General features: G+C 36.3%; 2 protein-coding genes across 5 annotated transcripts in view; one reads left to right on the forward strand and one right to left on the reverse strand.

Annotated features, from left to right (window-relative positions):
• Nucleotides 1-23,401, reverse strand: part of b3galt1b (UDP-Gal:betaGlcNAc beta 1,3-galactosyltransferase, polypeptide 1b) — a 53,752-nt gene that overhangs the window by 5,227 nt on the left and 25,124 nt on the right. The window lies entirely within an intron of this gene.
• Nucleotides 722-7,883, forward strand: LOC116722746 (uncharacterized). 4 transcript variants are annotated; one of them, XM_032567011.1, is made up of 5 exons: nt 722-1,840; nt 3,448-3,557; nt 4,712-4,921; nt 5,423-6,751; nt 7,172-7,883. In XM_032567011.1, the coding sequence occupies exons 3-4, from the start codon at nt 4,714-4,716 to the stop codon at nt 6,514-6,516; spliced, it is 1,302 nt and encodes a 433-aa protein (XP_032422902.1). In that variant the 5' UTR covers nt 722-1,840; nt 3,448-3,557; nt 4,712-4,713; the 3' UTR covers nt 6,517-6,751; nt 7,172-7,883. The 4 variants fall into 4 exon arrangements, with proteins under 4 accessions (XP_032422902.1, XP_032422899.1, XP_032422901.1 ...); XM_032567009.1 differs by lacking the exon at nt 722-1,840 and having other exon boundaries at nt 2,120-3,557; XM_032567008.1 differs by lacking the exon at nt 722-1,840 and having other exon boundaries at nt 2,106-4,921.

A 23,401-nucleotide genomic window follows, 5' to 3' on the forward strand; every position in this document is an offset into this window, starting at 1 on the left:
AGTTGCTCAGGATGGCATTATAAAAGAGGGTCGGGGTTTAGTCATTTGCAAACTATGGACAAGCAAATGCTAAGAATGGAAAGACTTGGAATGAAAAGAGAATGAGTTACCTACTTTATGTGGAAGTGCATTACATTTAACTTCATCCCAGAATATCAAATGAATTCAAGCATTGTGACTAATTGGGGTTGGCAAAATAAAGGGCCTGCCCAGGTCTCATACAAAAATCAACAGCAGCCTTATCATTTTGAAGTGGTGCTGTTGAATGGTAGGTCTAGTTCTTTCTTAGTTTTTCTTATGACTGTTTCAGCAAATACTGAAACAGTTGTCTGTTGTTGGTATTATTTCTCTCATAATATGAGCTTCTGTGAGATCTCACAAGATTGAAAGGAGCAAACAACTACTTCCAACTCATAACTGTTTACTCAAGAACAAGAAATGCAAACATAGCAGAGTTTTCTTTTACTGCAGTGTCAAAAAGGTTTTAGTTATCTTTTATTTATTTATACACTATTTTCGAGGAGACAGACTTTTGTAATCTTTTATATTGGTCTTATTTAATCTTTTCTTCTGGCTTTTTGAAGCTTGTTAAAACTGATTACTTGGAAACTTAATGCTTTTTTCATTCATTTCAGAGTTTAAATGAGATTTAAGGCAGTCGGATTTGGTTTTCAGAATAGGATAGTAGACTTATACAATACATACATATGCAGTACACTGTAAAAAATATCCGTAAATTTTACAGTTAAATAAAGTAAACCATAAAAATTTAAAACCGTAAATTGGAAATCAGTTTTAGACTGTTTCTTTAACAAGTAATTACCGTAAATAAGATAATTAGGAAAAAATGTAATTTTTACTGTTTTTCTTCAGAAAATTTACATTGCCCTGCTGTTAAAAAAAATCTTGTAATACTTTTAACAGTAATATGCTGTAGTTTTTCTAGTAGTATATACTGTAGTTTTTGCACTCATCCTTCTTAAGTAATACAGTTAGTAGCTGTTAAAAATGCATACTGTTGTGACAATTACAGAAACATACTGTAATTTTCCTAGCAATGTATACCGTAGTTTTTGCATTCAATAATTATAAAGTATACAGTTCGAAACTGTTCAATATGCATACTGCTGTGGCAATTACAAAAATATACTATAATTTTTCTAGCAGTGTATATCGTAATTTTTTACATTTAATTAATCTAAAGTATACAGTTCAAAACTGTCAATATGCATACTGTTGTGGAAATGAAAAAAAATTTGCATTTAATTCTCCTGATAGCCCAAATTATGTAAAAATAAACAAATACTTGCAATCGTCTTAAGTTGTGGGTCCTGAATCTGGAATCTATTAAAGTTTGACTTTTTGAATGGAATTATGGAAATTAAATATCTTTCCATGAAATGTTCTGTACTGTAAATTATCTTGTTGCCAATATTGGATTTTTTTTTCATTAACAAATAAATTAAAATAATCTGTACTCAGTCACAGAAAATGTTTTAGAGATATTTGTAGTCTATATTGTAATATAATTTATTCGGTTTAACAAAAGTCATGTAAGTCAAGTTTCCTGCCTGTAGACCTGGCAGGCAGCCTGTAGTCAGTCTTAATTAATGGCCCAACAGGGGGCCATTAACAGGGCCCCTGCACCTGGCCCGCGCGGACGGGCGAAGTGGAGTTCTGGCGGTACTTTGGAAGCTGTGGATTTGAACGGACCAATCAGCGCGCTGCATTTGAGGACCCGTCGCACTCGGTGGTTCGCGTTTTTGTCCAGCTATTCCGCTCAGATTGTGCAGAGACTTCATCATCCAACCTTCTCCGTCTGATCGTCTCTCTTTCTCAGGTAAGGAAATATTGCGGAAATTTTCAGAAAACAAATAGTTTGAATTGCATTCGGTTGGTTGAAAAGAAATTTCAGGGGAAACGAGGAAAAAAAAAAGTTGTGGAAAGTTAGCCTCTCCACAAAGCTATTGCTTACATCTGTTTTGTATCGCCATTGCTGTAAGCTATCCATCGAAGTAATATATTTAAGATGTATTCATGCAACCTGTGTGCAGAAACAGTTAAATCTGTTAAAGCCTTTGTTCTCCATTGCAAACTGCATCGCAACGAACCCAGGCTATGTTCAAGTGTGTTGCAGCCGGTTGCAAGCAGGTGTGTACTGGTTATGCAGCATTAAAAGCACACTTCTATCGTCATCATAATAGCATGCCAACAGTTGCTCTGGACACAAGTTTAACAAAATTAAAATGCACAGTTCCACTTTGTAACTGGCAGTGTGAAGGGATAAAAGCTTTGGTTGTTCACTTGAAGGAGCATATAGTAGAGGGGCGCCAAGTAACTTGCCCTGTGAAAGGGTGCACCTCTGTGTTTCGTGTAAAATCTTCCTTTACCTCTCACATCTCCAGGAAACATAAAAATTATTTGGAAAATGTGATTTGTGAAACAAGTAATGAAGATACTCAGAGTGCTGCAAGTGCTACCACAAAAGATTCCAGTGTGCCAGATGCAGAAGACACAGTCATAGATGGACCAAATTTCAGTGACTTGTATCTTAGGAATGTATGTATGTTTTACATAAAACTACAGGGACAGCATCTTCTTCCATCATCTACCATTCAAAACATTGTAGAAGAGATGCAGAATATACATGAATTGGGACAGACATACTCTTTAAATAGATTGAACTTGCTTCTTAAAGAAATGTCATTTGCAGATGAAGACATTGCAAAAATCTGTGACACAGTAAAACAGTCGGACTTGTTCTCAGCTTGCCACACAGGGCCAATGAGAACTGCTTATTCTAGAGCCCAGTGTTTTAAAGACATGTTCAAATATGGGGAACCCAAAAAAGTGTTGTTGGGCAAAGATGAGGACAGAAAAGATAGATTTGCATACTATGTTCCTGTGCTAAATACGTTAAAAGGTATGTTAGATTCCAAATATTGGCAGGGCCTAATGATGGCTCCTGGCGTTTCAAAAGCTGATGTTCTCTCTGACTGTGACGATGGTAAGGTGTTTATGTCCAACGTATTTTTTCAAGAAAACCAAAATTGTCTCAAGCTGGTTCTCTATCAAGATGCATTTGAAGTTGTGAACCCATTGGGATCTGCAAAAAAAAAGCACAAGATCTTGGCTGTTTACTTTTCTCTACTCAATATGCCACCCCATGTCCGATCAAATACCGATCATATGCAGTTGGTCTTGTTGTGTAGAGAGAAGGATTTCAAGGAATTTGGCCATTCCAGAGTTTTTTCAGAACTGTTGACTGACTTGAAAATACTAGAGGAGAATGGGATAACTATGGCAGATGAATCAGTTGTGAAAGGAGCACTGTATTGCATTGCTGGAGACAACTTGGGCTCTCACTGCATCGGGGGTTTTACGGAAAATTTCAGTACATCTCAGTACTTCTGCAGATATTGTCTGATTACTCGGTCTGAATTTCAGAGTGAAAATCCAGCTATCATTGGACCAGAGCGGACTCCAGAAACGTATCAATCTGCCACTGAACAGCTGGAAAGAGAGGATGTGACAGAAGTACAGGGGATTAAGTTCAGGTCAGTGTTTAATACTTTAGAGAACTTTAATGTTTGTTCACCAGGCATGCCCCCTTGTCTTGGCCATGACATCTTCGAGGGTGTCCTCTCATATGATGTTGCCCTTTATCTCAAATACATGATTGTCAAAAAGAAATGGCTGACATACACAATTTTGAACAGGCGCATCAGACAATTCAAATACAAAGCAACAGATGCTTGTTCCAAACCTTGTGCTGTCACTCCAAAAGCACTGAAACTCAGTGGACAAGCAGTACAAAACTGGAATTTCTTGAGACTGTTGCCTCTGTTAATTGGTGATAAGGTGCAGGATTCACAAGATGATATATGGCAGTTAACATTGCAGCTTAAGGATATTGTTGACCTGATTTGTGCTCAGCAAATTTCCAAGCCTCAGGTTGCATATTTGAATGTTCTCATCCAGGAATATTTGGAAACCAGGAAGGTATTGTTTCCAGATAACGCACTGAGACCTAAACATCATTATTTACAGCACTATCCAGGGCTGATTCTGAAATTTGGTCCACTCATCAGGCTCTGGACCATGCGGTTCGAGAGCAAACATAGTTACTTCAAAAGATGTGCCAGACAACTGAAGAACTTCAAAAATCTGTGTTTGACTCTTTCAGAGAGACATCAAATGTTACAGGCCTTTCTTTCTGCTGGAACAGTGACTCTCCCAACCTTGCAAATAAAAGATGGCTCACCATTTTATTTAGAACTTTACAGTGAGGAAGTTAAAGGTGCAGTTCTTCATTTTGGGTTCACTGAAAACAATACAATGACTCCCACAGATGTGCAGTATAATGGAATAACGTACAAGAAGGGCCAATTTGTAGTCAGTAGGAATGATGAGTCACTGGAGTTTGGTGAACTCATCCTTACATTGGTGAAGGATGAATCTGCACTTCATTTTCTGATGAGAGTGTATCGTGGAGAATTTCTTCCACACTACCACATGTACTTTGTAAAGGATGAAACAAGAAGATTAGAATGCAGACACATTAGTAAACTGATTGACATGTGGCCATTATCATCTTACATAAAAGATGGGAATCGGTTTGTACCATTAAAGCATAGTGTTTTGGCAGTGTAAAGGCTTGATATTAATGGTTCAGAGATCAACCTTTTTTTAGTTTTCTGTATTTCAACAGATATGATGGATACACAAAAGGACATCCGCGATGCCATTCGAGCAGTGCTTCCTGGTCTTTCACAGGAAGTTTTGGCTGCTTTAGAGGATGTGTTGGAGAAACTCGGCACTACAACCACAGATGATTTCCAGTATATCACCGAAAGAGACTTATTGCCTGTGCTGAAGCCCATACAGGCCAGAAGACTGGTTGCTGCATGGGCCCAAAATAGTAAGTTTTTTGAGATATAGTCTTGTGTAACTTTTGCATAAAAACATGTGCTTTACACCTAACTACAGATCAAAAGTGAAAATGAAAGGTCAACAAAGACACATTTCAATCATATTTCATATGTTTGTTTATTTGACAAGGACAACAATGTACAGCTTCTCATTTACACCTGGTGGTTCCTGTGCAGGGGACACACAACAGTCTGTTAGAAAAGGAAACACTCTACATTAACAGTTCCCTAACATTACTTTACACAAGTAATTTTGATATCACTAACACAATTTAAATGATGAAAAATTGTAACAGTAAAAAGTACATGTACTTGTATATATTTATGTATAACTTAATTTGATATGACCAGTCGATAAGATATTTCAAAATAATTGCAGTTGTGAGATTTAAGCATATTGTGTATATCTTGTTTTGATAAACATTTTTTTTTTCTTTACCAAAAACTTATATACTTAATGTTTTTCAATTTCATGTGTTGTACCTTTCCAGACTCAATGGCTTCAACTTCAGGCGGGGCATCCTCCTCTCCACAGTCTGTTCAGTCCTCTCAATCTGCAGCCTCACTTTCACAACCATCGTCTGCTGCTACTTCATCGCCTTTCCTGAGCTGCTCCCCAGTTTTGCCAACCTGGGTTGACAGTTTTCAGATACCGTGGCAGAAGCTTCCAGAAGAGCTGATACAGACTTTGGAACGACAGAAAAGGCCAAGTGCACGACTTCGAAGACAAATGGTGAGGATTATTGTCTCTGAAATGATGCTGATTTGCAAGAATCCAACCAAACGCAACACTACTGAAATAGCAGAAAGGATGGTGAGCAGGTATCCAAAGTCACTTAAGGATGTCATTGATGGTGACGTTATTGGACTTGGTTATCATTCCTTGGTAAAACAACTCCAGGCAAGAATTGAAAATGTCAAACGACAAGACACACCAAAGATAACTAAACGCAAGGCAGAATCAGATAATGACACTGATGAGATACCTGCTGAGCAGAAAGCCAGTGTTCAAGACACATATGGCTGTGTCAACTGGGCGCCAAAGTTTTTGCCCCTTTCTGAGACTGTAGAGAGTCAGCTTAAGAAAAAAGAAGACATGAAAAAGATGTTCAAAGACAAGAAATATGCTGCAGAAGATGTGAAAGAACTTATCAAGTCCACCTATTACACGCAACGAAAGGACATCAATAAAGGTACAAGCATCCTGAAGCTATGCCAAGAATGGCCTTTTTTGTTCCATGAAACTGGCATGGCAGAACACTTCCAGCAACTTACTGGCATCAGTCTGATGGAAGCCTTCTTCACCAATCTGGACAAAAAGGGGGAGCGCATCGTCAACTTCCTGAAAACTGTTTTTGCTCAGAAAGAAAAACAAGTTCTGGAGTCTCTCCTCAAGTTAGCAAGTGAAAAAGGTCAGTCCAGTGGTTGTACGGAGATGATTCTTCTTCTACTTGCTTTTTTTGGTGAGAAGGAAGAGCATATGTTCCACTATGTTGAGAAGACGAGCCTTGCTGAAGAGGTTGAGATGGAGGATGTGCCAGCAACACCCTGCCTTATTGTGTGTGGTATGTCTGAACCAAGTTGACAAAGTAGTTGAATGGTTCACACGGGCTTTTTGTGATATATATTTGTTCATGTTTTTTATTCAAAGGGTCCTCTTGCTACACTGCAGACTGCTTCATGTTGAGTATTGATCAGAAGATTATCAATGACCACATCACTGCCTTCTCCTGTGCCATCTGCCTGATGTTTGGCTGTTACTACTGTTTTAATATACACTACCCAGTGGGACTGCGGTCAACACTGGAGTTCCTCCAGAGGTAATTCTTATACTTACACACAGTCTATATTTACCAGCAAGATAAAGTTTTCACAACATAGATCAGAATGTTACTAGTTACCGAAATATAATAAATACAAAAGACAATTGAAATGGAGGGGAAAAAACTGCTAAATCTAAATATTCATGATAGAAATAATGCCAGTAGAAACTGTGAAAATATTTTATCATTTCTTTGCTGTTGCTGAGAAGTGTTTAAATTGTATATTTTTTATGGCCATGGAGACAGAAGAGTTCTTCAGTCTGTTTGTGAAGCAGGATAGGCACAAAAGCCTGTCACTAAATATTCCTCTGGCTCTGCCACTGAATCCCGCCACCACAAAGCTGGATCTTGTGAAATCTTTCTGTTAAGTCATTTATAAACATAACATTAAATGCAATAAAATTTCTTTTCTTCAAGGTGTTTCTTTTCAATTAATCCGGAGAGAGGAACAAAAGTTGAGCATAGCAAGAGGAGGAAGATCTTTGCGGTCAACCCAAGAGTCCTCACGCTCATCGCTGACCTTGCAGACCATGAGTGGACTTAGACCATACTTTGTGAGTCATGTGATATGATGTGTAATGTTGTTATGTTGCGGTATGTTGAAAACTGCATTTTATTGGTATTTAAGGTTTACACTGTAAGATTTCACATTTTTCATCTTCATGTTAAATTTTGCAAATTTATGTTAGACATTTTTTTTATATATATGTATATAGCAGATGACAATAACACAGATTTTATGCTGCACCACTGTCACGGCTTAATGAATATGTGGTGATTTACAAGTTTCAAGTCAAAAAACCTGACAAACGTGAACAGTTTTAGTTATCTATTTCAGAAAGGTTACAGTGGTGCCCAGCACATTTGTTAGAAAGTTCTTATTTCTGTGTATGTGCCAATTCCATATGATATGGATTATTCATTTGAAATACACTGCACCGGGGTTGAAGTGATAATGTTGTGTCATATCTGTTCAAACTTTTGCACTAATATAAGTGCTTGCTGCTTTTTGGAAGATGTTACAAGTTCTTTGTAATCAGTGTTCACAGGGTTGTGAGAAGTTTGTACAGCCCAAAAAGTTTTCATTAAATGGAAAAAATACAATAAAGTTTGGTTTTTGGATACTTTATGTAAAATTTACTTATACTTTTCCATGTTTTTACCATTAGACAAAACTGGTAACACATTATTTAGCTGCTCTAATCGATTTGATACTTTTACCAAGTAAATGTGCACTTTTTAATTTCACAATTTGCACTAACTAAACATTTCTTTAATGTTTCAATGTTAATTTTTAGCCAAAAAGTTTATTTTTCTTAGTTTTATATAACATTATGGCTTCAAAGTCAGTAATTAACCATAAAATCAGCAAAACTGGTGCTCTTTTACCATTAAAGAAAAGGATGAATATCCTACATTTTTACAGTTTTTTCCCTTTGAAAAATAAAGACAAAACATGTATTAATACAGTAATTTAGGGAAATGTTAGCATGGTAAAACTGTTAAATTTACAGTAAAATGTTTTCAAATTTCATGGCATGAACCGCATCTTATATATCAATTTTAGGACAAAATATCATTTTTATAATGGTAATAATAGTAATTTTTACAGTAAAAGGTTAAAAAAACAATTTATTACTGTAGAATCAGCAACACCAATACTCATCTATCGTAATTGTAAAAAATGTCTTACTGTAATTTTGACGGTGAAATTCTGGCAACCACAGCTGCCGGTTAATTACTGTTTAAAATACAGACAAAACCCTGTAATTGTGCAGGAATTCAGTGACATATTTTATAATTTAGACTGTTAATTTTACAACAAAATACTTTCATATTTAATGGCTCTAACTGTATTTGTAATATTGTTTTACTGGTAATTTTAGGATAAAACTTGATCAATTTCAATGGTAAGAACTGTCATTTTTACAGTAAAAGGTTGAATAAAACACAATTTATTACTGTAGAATCAGCAATTGTAAAAATTGTCTGACTGTAATTTTAACGGTTAAATTCTGGCAACCACAGCTGCCAGTATTTTACCGTAAAAATGACATTTTTTTTTTTACAGTGTACTTTCAGATGACAAAACTATAGATCCAAAAGATTTATACAATTTTTTACAGTTTCATTCAACTTGTAAGAGTCAGAATGAGAGAACAAGATAAGCAGATTATTTTGTGAAGATAACAAATTAATAGAATATTAATGCAAATGGTGGAAAGTTTGCTCTTGAGTTTCCCCTATGGTGTCCAAATATGCAGTGCTACCTCTCTGAAAACTTATTAAATAGAAATCATATGAAAACATATTCTGTCAATTGGGTCTTAAGTATACAGTCAATTAAGTTTGGCCTGGCAGAAATTCTTGCTGGTCTGTAGCTACTGTTCAATAATCCGTCAACAGGTGAGAAAGTAAATAAAGGTTTACTGCCATTTTTGGTGATTTTTAGCGTGAACACTAGTGGTTTAGATAAAAGAATAGCCCTTGAAAAAGCACAGATAATATAAAAATAGAAGAATAGGCCTCTTTGCCATGTCAGGAGGTAAAGTGTCTCACTTTTAAAGCTTGTTTAGATGTAGAGAAAGCCTAAAGTGGATTCTGCTAAGAGAAGCTCCAGCTGAAAAGAGTCTAAACTTGAATTCAACAAAGCTAAGAATAATTACATGCTTTCTGCTCTGCTGCACCTCCACTGAAAAATGCTTTCTAAATCAATATTTGACTTTGGGCATGAAAGGTCGTAATTAGGATCAACACAAAAGCTGCCATTCACTGTAACTGTGAACTTAATAAATAAAGAAATCACTATTAGGTGAAATATGCTTGAAATGCACAGCAAACAGAAAAATATGTTGTGAAGGAATTAAGAAAATCACTTCAATTAAACTGTCAGTCGTGCCTCTAATAATAAGCAGTAACTGTTCTGTTACAGACTTATGTCAAGAAATTTTAAAATCAGACATAACATAACAAGAGTAAATACAAAAAGGCAGTTAAAAATACTTTTAATTATTAAGAGTAAATCAATCCAGACCAACATGGCTTAATCAGTTTTTTGAAATACTAATCATTCCTTTGGTTAAATTAGTAATTAACCAATTAACTAAGACATTGTGAAAAGCTCAGTTTAATTTCACCTAGCGTACTAAGTCCTGGTGAATGCCAGACTTGCAGAATCAAGTTATCCCTTAAATACCACCACCCACAACATGATGTAGCCTAAACAAAAAGTATCTTGTGTTTCCATGATCTGAGATGTGAAACCTTGACATTCATGAGTCTGGAAAGGTTTACAAAGTAATTTATAAAGTTTTTCTACTTCAGTGAACCACAGTTATCCACAAAATAGTAAAATATAGTAAAGTGCTGAACCTTCTTAGGAATGTCCGACCAACCACAATTACTCTAAAAGTACATTGACGGCTCTCCCAAGAGGTTAAAACGTAAACATCTCGAGTCAAACTCATCCAGATCTCATATTTCGTTTCAAGTGATGATGTCAAAGTAACAACAAGAACACTGAGTTTCAACCCGACTGCACCTTTACCTCCCCTTCCCTCTCGTCCTCTCACTTAAGGCAAGAAAAAATGGAAATCTGCATTGGTAAAATGCTGTAAAACTTTGCCAGAGTCACACCTTGCCATAAAGTCTGTAGTGGATATGTAAAAGGCATAAAGTATAGTCACTGTGATTGAATAATCCTTTGTAGTTCCGTTGTTGTAAATCACACCTTTTATTTTGGAGACCAGTCCCACTGCCACACTCATTTGCTGAGCGAGATGCTGGCCAACCCTGCTACAGTGGGAGGAGTGACCCATTCAGCCCTCTGGACTCCAGAGTGGAAACACTTCCAAAAAAGATAAATGAAAGTTCAGGGGAAAAAAAGAGGTTCCTCATTTATTGAACTACATCCTCAAGCACTGAATGCTTCACTTGTCTAAAATAAGTAAATTTTTTATGATTCAACAATAAAAATTAGACTGGTAATAAATTTAGTGGAGAGTTTGAAGACAAAAACCATTTGCTTGATAACATATTTATGATCCCAAAGACTAAAGGAAATATTCTGTGGATTAGATGCACAAAAGTGAACATTTTTGTGCATGCTCCATGATATTCTGTGTTAAATTAATACAGAAGTTCGAAAAAGAACATCACGCTGATAATAAAACATGGTGGTGGTAGTGTGATGGTCTGGAGCTGCTCAGATGTAACCATAAATTCTGTTTATTGCCAAATAGTTTTCAAGGAAAACATCAGATTATCAGTTTGTGACTTTGAACTTGAGCTCAATACTGTGCTTATGACAGTATTAAAATGGTCATAAGCACAAGATTTGAAAGAAATGTGTAGCAGTCTAGTCAAAGTCCATACATAAATCAGAATAAGATGCTGTGGCATGACCTTAAATACACTATTCATGCTTAAAGATCTTCCACTATGACTGAATTAACACAATTCTATGAAGTAGAGTGGCCCAAAATTCTTCCACAGAGATGGAAAAAAATGATTGCCAGTTATCAAAAAATCTTGATGGCATCTGTTGCTGCCAAGACCAAAAAGGACAATAAAAAATAAAACAAATTATGAAATATGTAAGACCTGAATTTTTTTATTTTTTACATAGAACAGTAGCTGAGTCTATTCATCACCATTATGAATTATGATTAAGTTGGACTCCCTTCTTCTTCCTCCTTTTTCTCACTGTCTCAATAATTGACTGTATCTATTGGATGCTGGACAAAGAGAGTTTAAGGTGAAGCACATTCAGGAACACTGAATATTTAGGCTATGATTCTTCATAAGAATTACAATTTTGAAGCCTTGCTTTTAAATCACTACAGAACTGAACAGGGCCTGTATGCAGTCACCTTCATAACATGTTTAACCTAATCATTTTTGCATATTATAAGATCTCACATTTAACGTCGGGCATAAAATCTGCCACTCCCTGTGAGAACAGCGGCATAGAAATTGTCAGGAAAAATGTTTAGCTATTAAACAGCCTGTAAAGGGTGGGACAGGTGTGCATGTTACACTTTGTGACTAAACCCGCAGGACATGAAAGTCAATAGAGAACCGCGTCAGAGAGGCGAGTGAAAGTGGGGAATAATTAGCCTATACTTCCAACAGAGACCTAATTTATCATGATTTATTATATGGCAAGAGGTAAACTTGTGTTGGGAGTAGGACACAAAGACAGCCATTCATCAACACTTGACGTTTCTTTCTCTGCACTCCTGCGTTGAATGTTTGGTGGACTTTTTTTTTTTTTGCTGTTTAGAAAAGGTCTATTATGTACTCCTCTATACACAAACATAAATGTTGTGATTCATGGCTCTATGTCTGTATGCAGACAGGTTTCTAAAGTGTTTTCCAATAACATTGTATCAGAGCTAATAGATTGCCTGCCTGAATTATATAGAGATTGGGTATTAGGTAGGACTTCTGCCAAAAACATCTAAATTGATTATCTTGCTTTTATTTCACACAACCTCTTCTGCATATTGCTGACTACACTTTTAATGATGACTCACTACAGTGGCAAAGCTTCAAAGATGGTACTATAATTTTAACAATAATTACCTTCACAAAAATTACACACTTAAAATTAATATTGTAAAACCTCACTGATGAGGCAACATTGGTAAGATTTACTTTTGTCAGTGGGAAAATTTCCTAAAACATTTAGAAGTATTAATGCATTTATTTCTCCATGGATAAATCATTTTCAATTCTTGCTTAAGGATATAAATAAGTCATTTCTCAATTGCTTGGTGCAAGAACAAAACAATGCTTGTGTCACTTTGTGGTAGGATTGATTTAAGTGTTCTGGCTTGTTCTTAAAGTCAGTCTCTTTTACTCCATGCTTCATCTGAAACCCAAGGCAATTTAACAAGATGTTGATTTATCTTTACTGTACATTTAATCATAAATTAGAAATAATTGCTGCTCTAAATTGTTGAAGAATTAACCAAATAGTTGCTCGAAGTTTGGAAAACTTATGTAAGGAGGACTAAAATTAAATCTCCAAATATTGATAGGGTGAAACAATTCATCAAAACATTCCAGGGAGCCAATTCTTTGTTCTAAAACTTAAATTACTTGTGTTTAGTGTTTTTCTCAACAAATGCCAAAGTGACTGCCTTAGCCAGCTACTAAAATATTGCTGAAGAACCAAAAACAACTCTACTGTCTGGTTGTTTATTAGTGGTTATGCAAGATGAAGCCTTTTTTTTTTTGGTTTATGAAGAAATGCTTGAAGACTTTATGGAAGTAAATGATCTGCAACCATGCCAGCGTGAATCTGAACCGACAGCTCCAGCTCCAGAATTGAGAGAAAACTTTTCAGATCAGGATTCTGATAATCAGGACCGTCATGGCCAATAACATGACATGCATAATGACTGACTTGGGAACGTGGAATGCTGAAAACTACAGTTTGTAATGTACAATTTATGGATTTAGTGCATTAATAGGCATTTCTATTCTGGTAATTATGTGCAGCACACAGGTCAACCTGTATGACACAAGAGCTTTCTCACTCTTTGTTGATTTATTTATATGTAATGTATAATTTTTTAAAGGTATTTCCTTGCATCTGTACAACAACTGGATGAACTTGTTAAATAATGTAGCCCTACATATAAACCTGTCTTGACTTGCTTTATCCTTCTGATTTCATCCTTTTTTTGCTACTGCTGTCTCCTTAATATATTGTTTCATTGCTGAACTTCACTTTGGGGTAACTTGTGTCTATTTGTGAACTGCTTTACGAGTGAAACTGACAGTGACATTGACAAATCTCCTTAATCAGCACTGAGTTGCTGGAAGCCATATTTCTGCAATTTCACAACACTGCACCAACCTTGGGGATGAAAAATGAGTGAACCAGCACTTATTGCTGGAATGTTAAATGATTTTTTCCCTCCAGTACATTGTTATACAACATAGATCAAACTAGAGCAAAACTGATATTTTAAAAAAAAAATTAAAAGTAAACTCTATGTATAATCCTACCTCCACCAGTCATCTTATATAGAAAATACAAATTTGTTATGTTGAGAATATTTCATCACATTTTAACAAACCCTCCCAAAAAACATCAAAACTTTTCAATACTAAACTGGAAGAGCGACTCTAGCTTAAAGCTGAAAATGTTATTATTTTGTGACCAAAAAAAGACATTTCTTACAGGAATAATGGTATGCTGAAGGGATACAATTGGGCACTCAGAAAAGAGTAAGCTGTTTACTTTTCTCAAACATCTACGCAAAAAGAGGTTTTCTTCACCAAGCAAAAACGAAGATATGCTTTCACCAGATTTAGTCAGCTGTTTTTATCAATCTTTGGCATATCATTTTAGAAATATGTCATATGTGAAATTTCTATTACATGATATTCTGCTGCCACAACAAACCAAATCTATAGGTAAATCTATCTAGGCACATAAGAATTTGGTTTCATGACCCAAATACTGTGTAAAAAAATAAACCAGAGCTAAGTTTATTTTACCACTACATTTGCTCAGCTGCCATCGTAAGTGCATGTAAAACAGTTTTACTCTGAGACAAGACTGTTATTAATTGATGTCTTATAAGAAAACCTTCATAAGAATATGGCAACTTCACGAGCCAGCAGAGTAAAAATCAGAATGTGTTTTGTGAGTTTCACAAACTCCTGTAAGACTGTGTTGTTACCTCCCACACACTGTGTTAAACTCATGGGCATTGAAAAAAGCATGCACAATATTTGAGGTTAGAGCTTCTTCGTGCAATGCACCTCAGTCGCAGTAAAACAGAAAGCATCACTCTTTGATGAAGGATGAAATGTTCATCAAACAAATGTTTGTTAAAGTACATTTACTTTCAGGGAAAGACTCAACATTGGTGCAGTTTTATGAGGGGCCGTTTAGGACAAAATTTACGTTTTGTCTCTCACACACTACCAAAAAGTCTCGCATACTCCAAAAACGTAGCCACGCACACTCCAAAAAATTACGTTTTGTCTCTCACACACTACCAAAAACTCTCGCATACTCCCAAAAAGTAGCCACGCACACTCCAAAAAATTACGTTTTGTCTCTCACACACTACCAAAAACTCTCGCATACTCCAAAAAAATAGCCTCGCATACTCAAAAAAATTACGTTTTGTCTCTCACACACTACCAAAAACTCACGCATACTCAAAAAAATAGCCACGCACACTCAAAAATTACTCACGCACATTCAAAAAATACTCAAATTGCGTATACACACACTACTAAAATGTCACACACACACACACAAACGTTAACTTTCTCGCTCACATACACTATCAGCTCGCTCACATACACTGTACTAACAGCTCGCACATTCACAAACGTTAACTTTCTCGCTCACATACACTACTACCAGCTCACATACACTACTACCAGCTCGCTCACATACACACAAACGTTAACTTTCTCGCACACATACACCCCTACCAGCTCGCGCACATACACACAAACGTTAACTTTCTCGCACACATACACCCCTACCAGCTCGCACACATACACTGCTAACAGCTCGTACACACACAGACGTTTATCTCTCACATACACAAGACTAAAGTTGAACACACACAGTACTAAGACTCGTTTTATGTATGTGTGAGAGCGAGACTTTTTATGAATGTGTGAGAGCGACACTCTTTATGAATGTGTGAGAGCGAGACTTTTTATGAATGTGTGAGAGCGAGACTCTTTTTGAATGTGTGAGAGTTGTCACGGAAGAGGCGGGGCATAATTTTTGGATCAAACTGCGCATGCGTAGATCCTAAACTATAAGTTTCGATTGTTGACTCACTGTATGTTCTATTACTTAGTATATTTGTGCTTTTAAATATATATGGAACGTTTAACTTTCTTGTAGATTAAATGTGCTATAGAAATAAATGAATCTGATTGATTGATTAAAAATAGCAAAATTGCTGTAGTACAATCTGTCCACTGGGTGCCAGATTGTAGCACTGCGGGCAGTCGTTGAATCGTTTAATGCGCCTGTCAAAGTGCTGGTTGCCTCCGGAGAAGATAGAATGGTGTTTAAAATGGCAGCTGCCTGACCAATTCTCTCTCGTTCGGCACTAGTTGGCGCCGGTTAATAATTCCTGTAATACTGGCACCCAGTGGACAGATTGTACTACAGCAATTTTGCTATTTTTAATCAATCAATCAGATTCATTTATTTCTATAGCACATTTAATCTACAAGAAAGTTAAACGTTCTATATATATTTAAAAGCACAAATATACTAAGTAATAGAACATACAGTGAGTCAACAATCAAAACTTATAGTTTAGGATCTACGCATGCGCAGTTTGATCCAAAAATTATGCCCCGCCTCTTCCGTGACAACTCTCACACATTCAAAAAGAGTGTCGCTCTCACACATTCATAAAAAGTCTCGCTCTCACACATACATAAAACGAGTCTTAGTACTGTGTGTGTGTTCAACTTTAGTCTTGTGTATGTGAGAGATAAACGTCTGTGTGTGTACGAGCTGTTAGCAGTGTATGTGTGCGAGAAAGTTAACGTTTGTGTGTATGTGCGCGAGCTGGTAGTAGTGTATGTGAGCGAGAAAGTTAACGTTTGTGTGTATGTGAGCGAGCTGGTAGTAGTGTATGTGAGCGAGAAAGTTAACGTTTGTGTGTATGTGTGTGACATTTTAGTAGTGTGTGTATACGCAATTTGAGTATTTTTTGAATGTGCGTGAGTAATTTTTGAGTGTGCGTGGCTATTTTTTTGAGTATGCGTGAGTTTTTGGTAGTGTGTGAGAGACAAAACGTAATTTTTTTGAGTATGCGAGGCTATTTTTTTGGAGTATGCGTGAGTTTTTGGTAGTGTGTGAGGGACAAAACGTAATTTTTTGGAGTGTGCGAGGCTATTTTTTTGGAGTATGCGAGAGTTTTTGGTAGTGTGTGAGGGACAAAACGTAATTTTTTGGAGTGTGCATGGCTACTTTTTTGGAGTATGCGAGACTTTTTGGTAGTGTGTGAGAGACAAAACGTAAATTTTGTCCTAAACGGCCCCTCATACAGTTTAAGTGTTGTTCACATTTTAATTTTGTGAGTGTAAAAGCATGTGGTACTTTGCAAGTCTGGAAAATTATCTAAAAATTGTTTCTAAAAGAAAAAAAAGATTTCAGGAATGTAAGGTTCTATTTGTTTTTTTCTACAACCACATATCCATTAAAATGGTAGGGCAAGCAGCGGGACAAGTAAATGAGCTTTTTTATTCAAGATCAATTCATCATCTGCTGATGTTTTTAATGATTGTGTCACAGATAAAAAGAAAAAGAAAGTAAGTATATTTTTGCTAACACTGATTAACCTAAATTAGTTGCAATTTTGGGGAAAATTCCCTTAATGTAGCAATCTATGTTTGACAACATACAATATGTACTCACTACTTATCAAAATATATATAAATTGTATTTAAATTATTTTGATTTGGATAAAGCACAACAGGTAGTATACCTTTGAAGAGTGTTCATATAAGTAGTAATAGCATCTAACCATGTTAGAGTGAATCTGAGCAGAGGAAGCTGTGTACTTAATTTTAAAAGTTGGAGAATAAAAATGCAATTGATGTTCAGAGACATAAAAATATTAACTGAAGTGAGGATGTTCAGATGTTAATATGCAGGAGATTAACTAAACAAAATGCCAGCTGTACAAGAAGCAGTCCTCCTATGCCAACCAAACACAGCTCTGGGTAGTGTGTTAAGTGTTGCAAAGATTTCCCTTAAATGTTGGCATCCGTACACAGAATAAATTGGGCCAGGGCAGTCCAGGCATTGGCTCTGGCACACAAAATCTCACACATAATCAGGCCCAGATTAAACCTGATGTATATCCTCATCAGCACCAAAACATTTCACTCCTTTTTCTCTTCTGTAGAAACGCAGCCATATTCATCTGGTAGTCGTTAAAAAATGTGTTATACATGTGATATTTCCCTGCTTCAGCAGTCACTACAAGTCCACCTGCCTGCTGTCAACACACTTGGTGCTCTAGAGGCTGCTGCAACCCTGGGTAACCGTAAACTTCTCATTTAATTTCGCAATCAGTCTATCCCAGTTATTTTTATTGAAGCAGATAGAATAAAAACTAAGTCTTAAAATATTTACAGTACTCTATTCCATTGTAATATAGAAGTAAGTGAAAGAGAAATTACAAGTTATTTGTTCAAACAAATAACTCTTCAATAGAAGAGTGTTTCTAAATATAGTACAATACAGACTACACTAGACCACCACTAAACCCTCCTCAGTGTTTTCCAAGAAGATAAATTTTAAAATACTCTGTTATCAAAAGTTAAGATCTTTGTTTGTCTCAGGGGGAAGATTGCTCCTGGGATGTGCCGTGCTCTTGTCTTATTTACTCAAATGCAGTTTGTTCTCTCTTTCTTTCCCAGACATCATATCCTGCACATAAAATTCTGTTTGAAAAGGAATTCACAAGTATTGAGTGTTATTTCTGGGTGAAAAATGTCTCATTTTTGAGATACAACAATAGTCAAAGTGCTACACAAGAGAAGATTAATGTGATAAATAATAACATAACATATAAACATAAATAAACCAGGAGAAGAGCATTATCACATAAAATAAACATTCAATAATCCCGGAGGAACCCAACATTTCAAACAAACAAAAGCAGATACAAGAAAATAAGGCAAAAATAAGCTCAATACATCCCACCTATGAATTAAAGCACCAGGTTAATTTGCTTAAATAATGAAACGTGGTGTGTTTTATTACTTAATCAGAAGGTTAATTAGACAAAAATTAACCGTCTTTAGTTTTCATGCTATTCCAATGCAAATTTCTTTAGAAGCTTCAGCTTCAGTCTGAATGAAAATGCAGGTTTCTTTATATCTGTGAGGATTTATGTTTTTCTGCGTGTTTATTTTAGGTTTCTGTGTTTCTTGAGTCTCTGTGTTGTCCTGTCTTCCCCTTGATTGGTCTCAGGTGTGTCTCGTTCCCTGATTACCCTCTGTGTATTTAATCCCACCTGTGTTCCTTGTTCCTCATCGGGTCCTTGTCTTATCTGTCTAACCTGTCGCGCTGTTCTGTCTAGCTTTCCATTCGTTTACCAGATGCTACCAGTGTTGAGCCTTAGCCTTCCGTTCAGCTGTGCTGCCTGGTTTTTTGGATTTTGCATTTTGGACTTCATTAAAAACATCATTTTTCCTCACACCAACCTGGGTTCTCAGCGTCTGCCTCACCACCTCATACCGCACTTCATGACAATATCCACTTCACAAAACTCCACTTGAGGTATTTCACTTTTTTCTTTGCAATAAGCTCAACAACTTACACTTCTTCAGCTTTTGACTAAATCTTTGAAAAGCAGAAATGTTTGAAAAGGCCTTAGAATGTAAAGATTATCCAGGGTCTTTGAGTTTAACAAAAAAGAAAAAATTACTCAGCCACAGAACAGATATTTAATACTCTGTTAGAGTGAATCAATGCTCCCTACCAAAAATATTTACAGTCAATATTTTCAGTCAGATGCCTTTTGAGTATTTTACAGAACCAAAATAATAACTCAAATCCTTTTTTACTCTAATTTTTTTATTCTCTGATGAAGCAACAAGACATGTGAAAGAGCCACGGCTGCATTTATCTCTTTTAAAAAGAGAAAAGCATCATGAGGCGTCATCAACAGCACAGAGCTAGGCAGAATGTAGAGATTTAATGAGTGAATGTTTGCAGTGGAACCTCTCCAGCCAACCGTGCCACATCACAGAGCACCAGGTAGTCATTAGAGGGACAGATGGTGCTATGGCTGATTGGACTCTCTGCTAGCCTATTTCACAGTGTTTCTTCTTATATTGCCCTCTGCAGAGGTAGACAGCAGTGTCTGAAATATTACAGGTAAATCAAAACTAAAAGAAAAACAATAATACAGTAAATAAAGGTCATTTTTATAAGAAATCCAAGCATTACTGATTATTCTTGGACAAAATGCAAAAAAAGTAAATAGGATTATATGTGGGTGTTGGCTCACAAGCAAAAAAAAAAAAGGTTGAAAATATCTGCTTCACAACTTGATTTCACCACATGAAATAAAATATCAAGCCTCCTGTATGCTGACAGACATGGAAAGACATACAGCAGAGTCATGTTTTACAGCATCTATTTAGTTTTATTTTAAAACATTTTCAAAACATACCAAATGAGACGGAACGGACGTCGCAGGAACTATGTGAGCTTGATGGGGGGGAAAGATGACTTATAGGAGGCTGTCACTGCATATTTGGAAGCAAAACAGAGGGAAAAATAATAAAAAAATGTCTTTCTATCTAAGGCATGGCCTTCCAAGACACTGCATCTTAATCAAGCCATCTTCTTATTAAAGCTAAAAAAACAAAACAACTTCCTGGACTTTAACACAAGCAAAGTGAAATGAAACTATATATCCGAGCTAATTTCTAAGGACCTCTCTGAGTGTTTTAAAAGAAATTTGCATGAATGTGAGGCAAATAAAGCAGGACATTTCCTCATCTTTTTTGTGTTTCCTTGTTATGAATCAACTTTTCAATAATGTAGTAAGCAGAGTGAGTCATTCATGCCAGACGCTCCATGTTTTTGAGAATCTTATGATGACTCACAGCAGGTTGTTTTTATGGGTGAAACAGCAGTGAATCTTTATGGTGGGCTTCCTGCTGCCAGTATTTAGTGATGCCCTTTCTGTAATATTAGCTGCTGGCCCATCAGCACTTGAAGCACAGCAAAATTTTCCTGCTAGCAGTTTGTGACTCACACAGTTTGACAAAAGTGAAGGGCTACTGGCTGTAAAAGTTTGATGTTCACTGTATCCACAATCTCAAAGGTCTGTAATATTACTGTCTGTTCTGTTCTGCAGAGGCCAACCTCTCTCTGTTTTCTTTTCCTTCATGTTTTCTGCTACTTCTACCATACAGACATTGTTTGATTAATTAATCCTTACAACAGAAATGTCTTTTCTCCTTTTAATTAGCACAGAATTTTAATCCATTTACGGGATTAATTTGTACTGTACTGTAGATACAAATAATACTAAAAATGTTTTTATTACCTTGACTTATTCCTTTTTTCTTTCATCAAGAAATTGATATGCATGCCATCACTTACACATGATAAACTTCAAAGTTCTCTGACTTTTAGGCAAGCAAAAAACTTCTAATTCCATTCTTTGAACATCTACATTGGTTGCAATTACTGTTGCAAGACACTGAGCTGTTTGTCCATTCTTCCTTACAAGATAGAGCAGGCTCATTCTTATTGAACACAAATGTCAATTTTTAACTCTTGGCAATGATTCTTAGTTGCATTTAGGACCGAATAGCTAAACCGTAGCGACGTGACAAAGTCCTGCTGAAACTGAATCTTCACCCTGTATTATAGCTTTTGCAACCTCCTAACAGGTTTTCCTTCAGGATTGACTCACAATTTAGTTAAACAAATGATTACTGTCTAAACAACCTTAAACATTTTTTTTATTTTTCTTGCTATAATCCATATTATAAATTCTGCACATAGTTACAAGACAACAATAGCCTGTCATTTTACTAGTAACGTAAGCTAATCTGAATATTTACAAGCCACCTGTTGATAGACCAACATGAGTTCTCTACTATCTTTCAACCACTTTGAAAGGCTTTTTTATTCCTATTACATCTTTGTCCTTCTCTCTCTTCCGTTTTGTGCCCCTGAGAGCTTTCTTTTCTGCCTCCCCATATTTAGCTCCTTGTCATCAGATGACAACATGATTCGAATGAAAAATAATACTAATAAAAAAAACAGCACGTCCTCGAAGGGGCATGCACTGGAGCAACTTTAATGTGTGTGTGGGAGAGTGATAGGAATGGAGGTAAAGGAGCGGAGGGCTGCCTAATCAGTGGTGTGCCTCTTTGTTATTGATCACATTATGTAGAGACATAAACAGACATGTTTGTGTGTGTTATTTCTAGATGACAGGAAATGTCATCTAGAAATAAGTTTTCCACCATTGCTTTAGCGCCCACTTTAGTGCTAAGCCCTTATGCATCGCACAAAGCGCATACCACTTTTAGCATGACAGTGTTAGTTTTCAGCCTCACATAGGGTCTTGAATGAATGCCAGAAGGCTTAGTTATGGTCTCATTGGACCAAAGCACTGCCTTTCACACGTTTGCTGAGCTCCCTGTATTAACTGTGGCTAAATGCTAATAGGACTTTGGAGTTTTGCTGTGTTTAAGCAAAACCTTGGGATATTGTCAGAGAGCTTGAAGCCGAACTGTCCACATTGGTGCCATGGCAAAACTGCAGATCATGCAGATCTGGCATGCCCAGATCATGTGAAACCCCTTGTGATTTTTATCTGGGAAAGGTGCTATATTCATACTATTTATTTACTTATTTAGTTACTACATCAGGCAGGCAGCATAATAGTGATTGTCTAACTGCTCTTTCTGACTGAAGAAGCTGCTAGTTACACCCTTGCTCTGGTTGATGCCAAAACAATCTTAGAAGGCAGCTGAAAAAAAAAATCCTTGACCTCCACATCAGTGAATACAGAATTGTCACAGAATCAACAGGCTTATTTGCTGTGCTTCCAGTGAAATAAGTGTGTGTATTTCTTTCAAATGGTCTGGTAGAGGCAGAAACCATAAAGGAGTTTTTTTCTGGAGTGAAAGGGGATTTAACTGAATAATGTGAGGAGGTCAGAGAGAATTTTTTTCACCTCTCATTTACTGATAGAATGACATCGTTTCAGGTCTACCACATCAAGAGTCCTACTTTCCTACAGAGGCATATAGCAGAATAGTTTACAGTTAATGAAATATGTTGCAAGAACTGTATAATTTATCGTGCTGTCTGTTCCCACGAATTTAAAAAAAAATACTGGACTGTGTGCTTGTCTCAAATTAAACATGTTATTGTTGCAGAAAATATTAGAATGTAAGGACACATTTGATGCAAACACTATCTTGACCAAGCAACTTGGCTCAATAACAACATTAACAAGATTATGTACCAGGGGAAGTAAATGTATATTTTAGTTGGAGGTGGCGTAGGAAGTGTCAAAGTGCAGCTTGAACCTCTGGAGTGCTCAGAATAAATAAATATCAAATAAGCTTATTTGGACTATCTTGTTGTATATGGGTTGAGGTCACATATCATTACATGAAATATGGAGCTGCTGGGTCTCCCTGAACTACCACTGCCAAGTTCACTACAGCTACAGGTAATAAGAGCAAAAAATATGACCAAACTAAAGAAGTGACAAGAATGTTTAAGTAAAACTTTGCTTCAGAAAACCACTGAACAGCCATTTCTGCATTTCACATATACCTGAATAAAACTATGAACATGAACTGTGGTGCTGTGCTGCAGTTGCGTCAATAAATGTGCAAACCATAACAATGTCTCTAGTATTTTGGCAGTCTTTCAGAAAATATTACTGACAGTAGCAAAGCTTTCTTTGTCTTTCATGGTTTGTGGTTGGGTGAATTGGTTTGTTATCAATCACTTCTATTTGCTCTTTTTCAATCTTAATGACAACATAAACTATTTGAATAAAACTAATAAAAAATTTACATAATCTACCTGATATCACGCTTGCATAGAATGGCAATAATAAATCTTCATACAAA

Source organism: Xiphophorus hellerii, chromosome 7 (genome assembly GCF_003331165.1).
Source record: "Xiphophorus hellerii strain 12219 chromosome 7, Xiphophorus_hellerii-4.1, whole genome shotgun sequence".
NCBI lineage: Eukaryota > Metazoa > Chordata > Actinopteri > Cyprinodontiformes > Poeciliidae > Xiphophorus > Xiphophorus hellerii.

Bases quoted from the DNA above. Each gene is read 5' to 3' on its own strand.
- LOC116722746 (XM_032567008.1), top strand. From the start codon at position 2,119: ATGTTCAAGTGTGTTGCAGCCGGTTGCAAGCAGGTGTGTACTGGTTAT.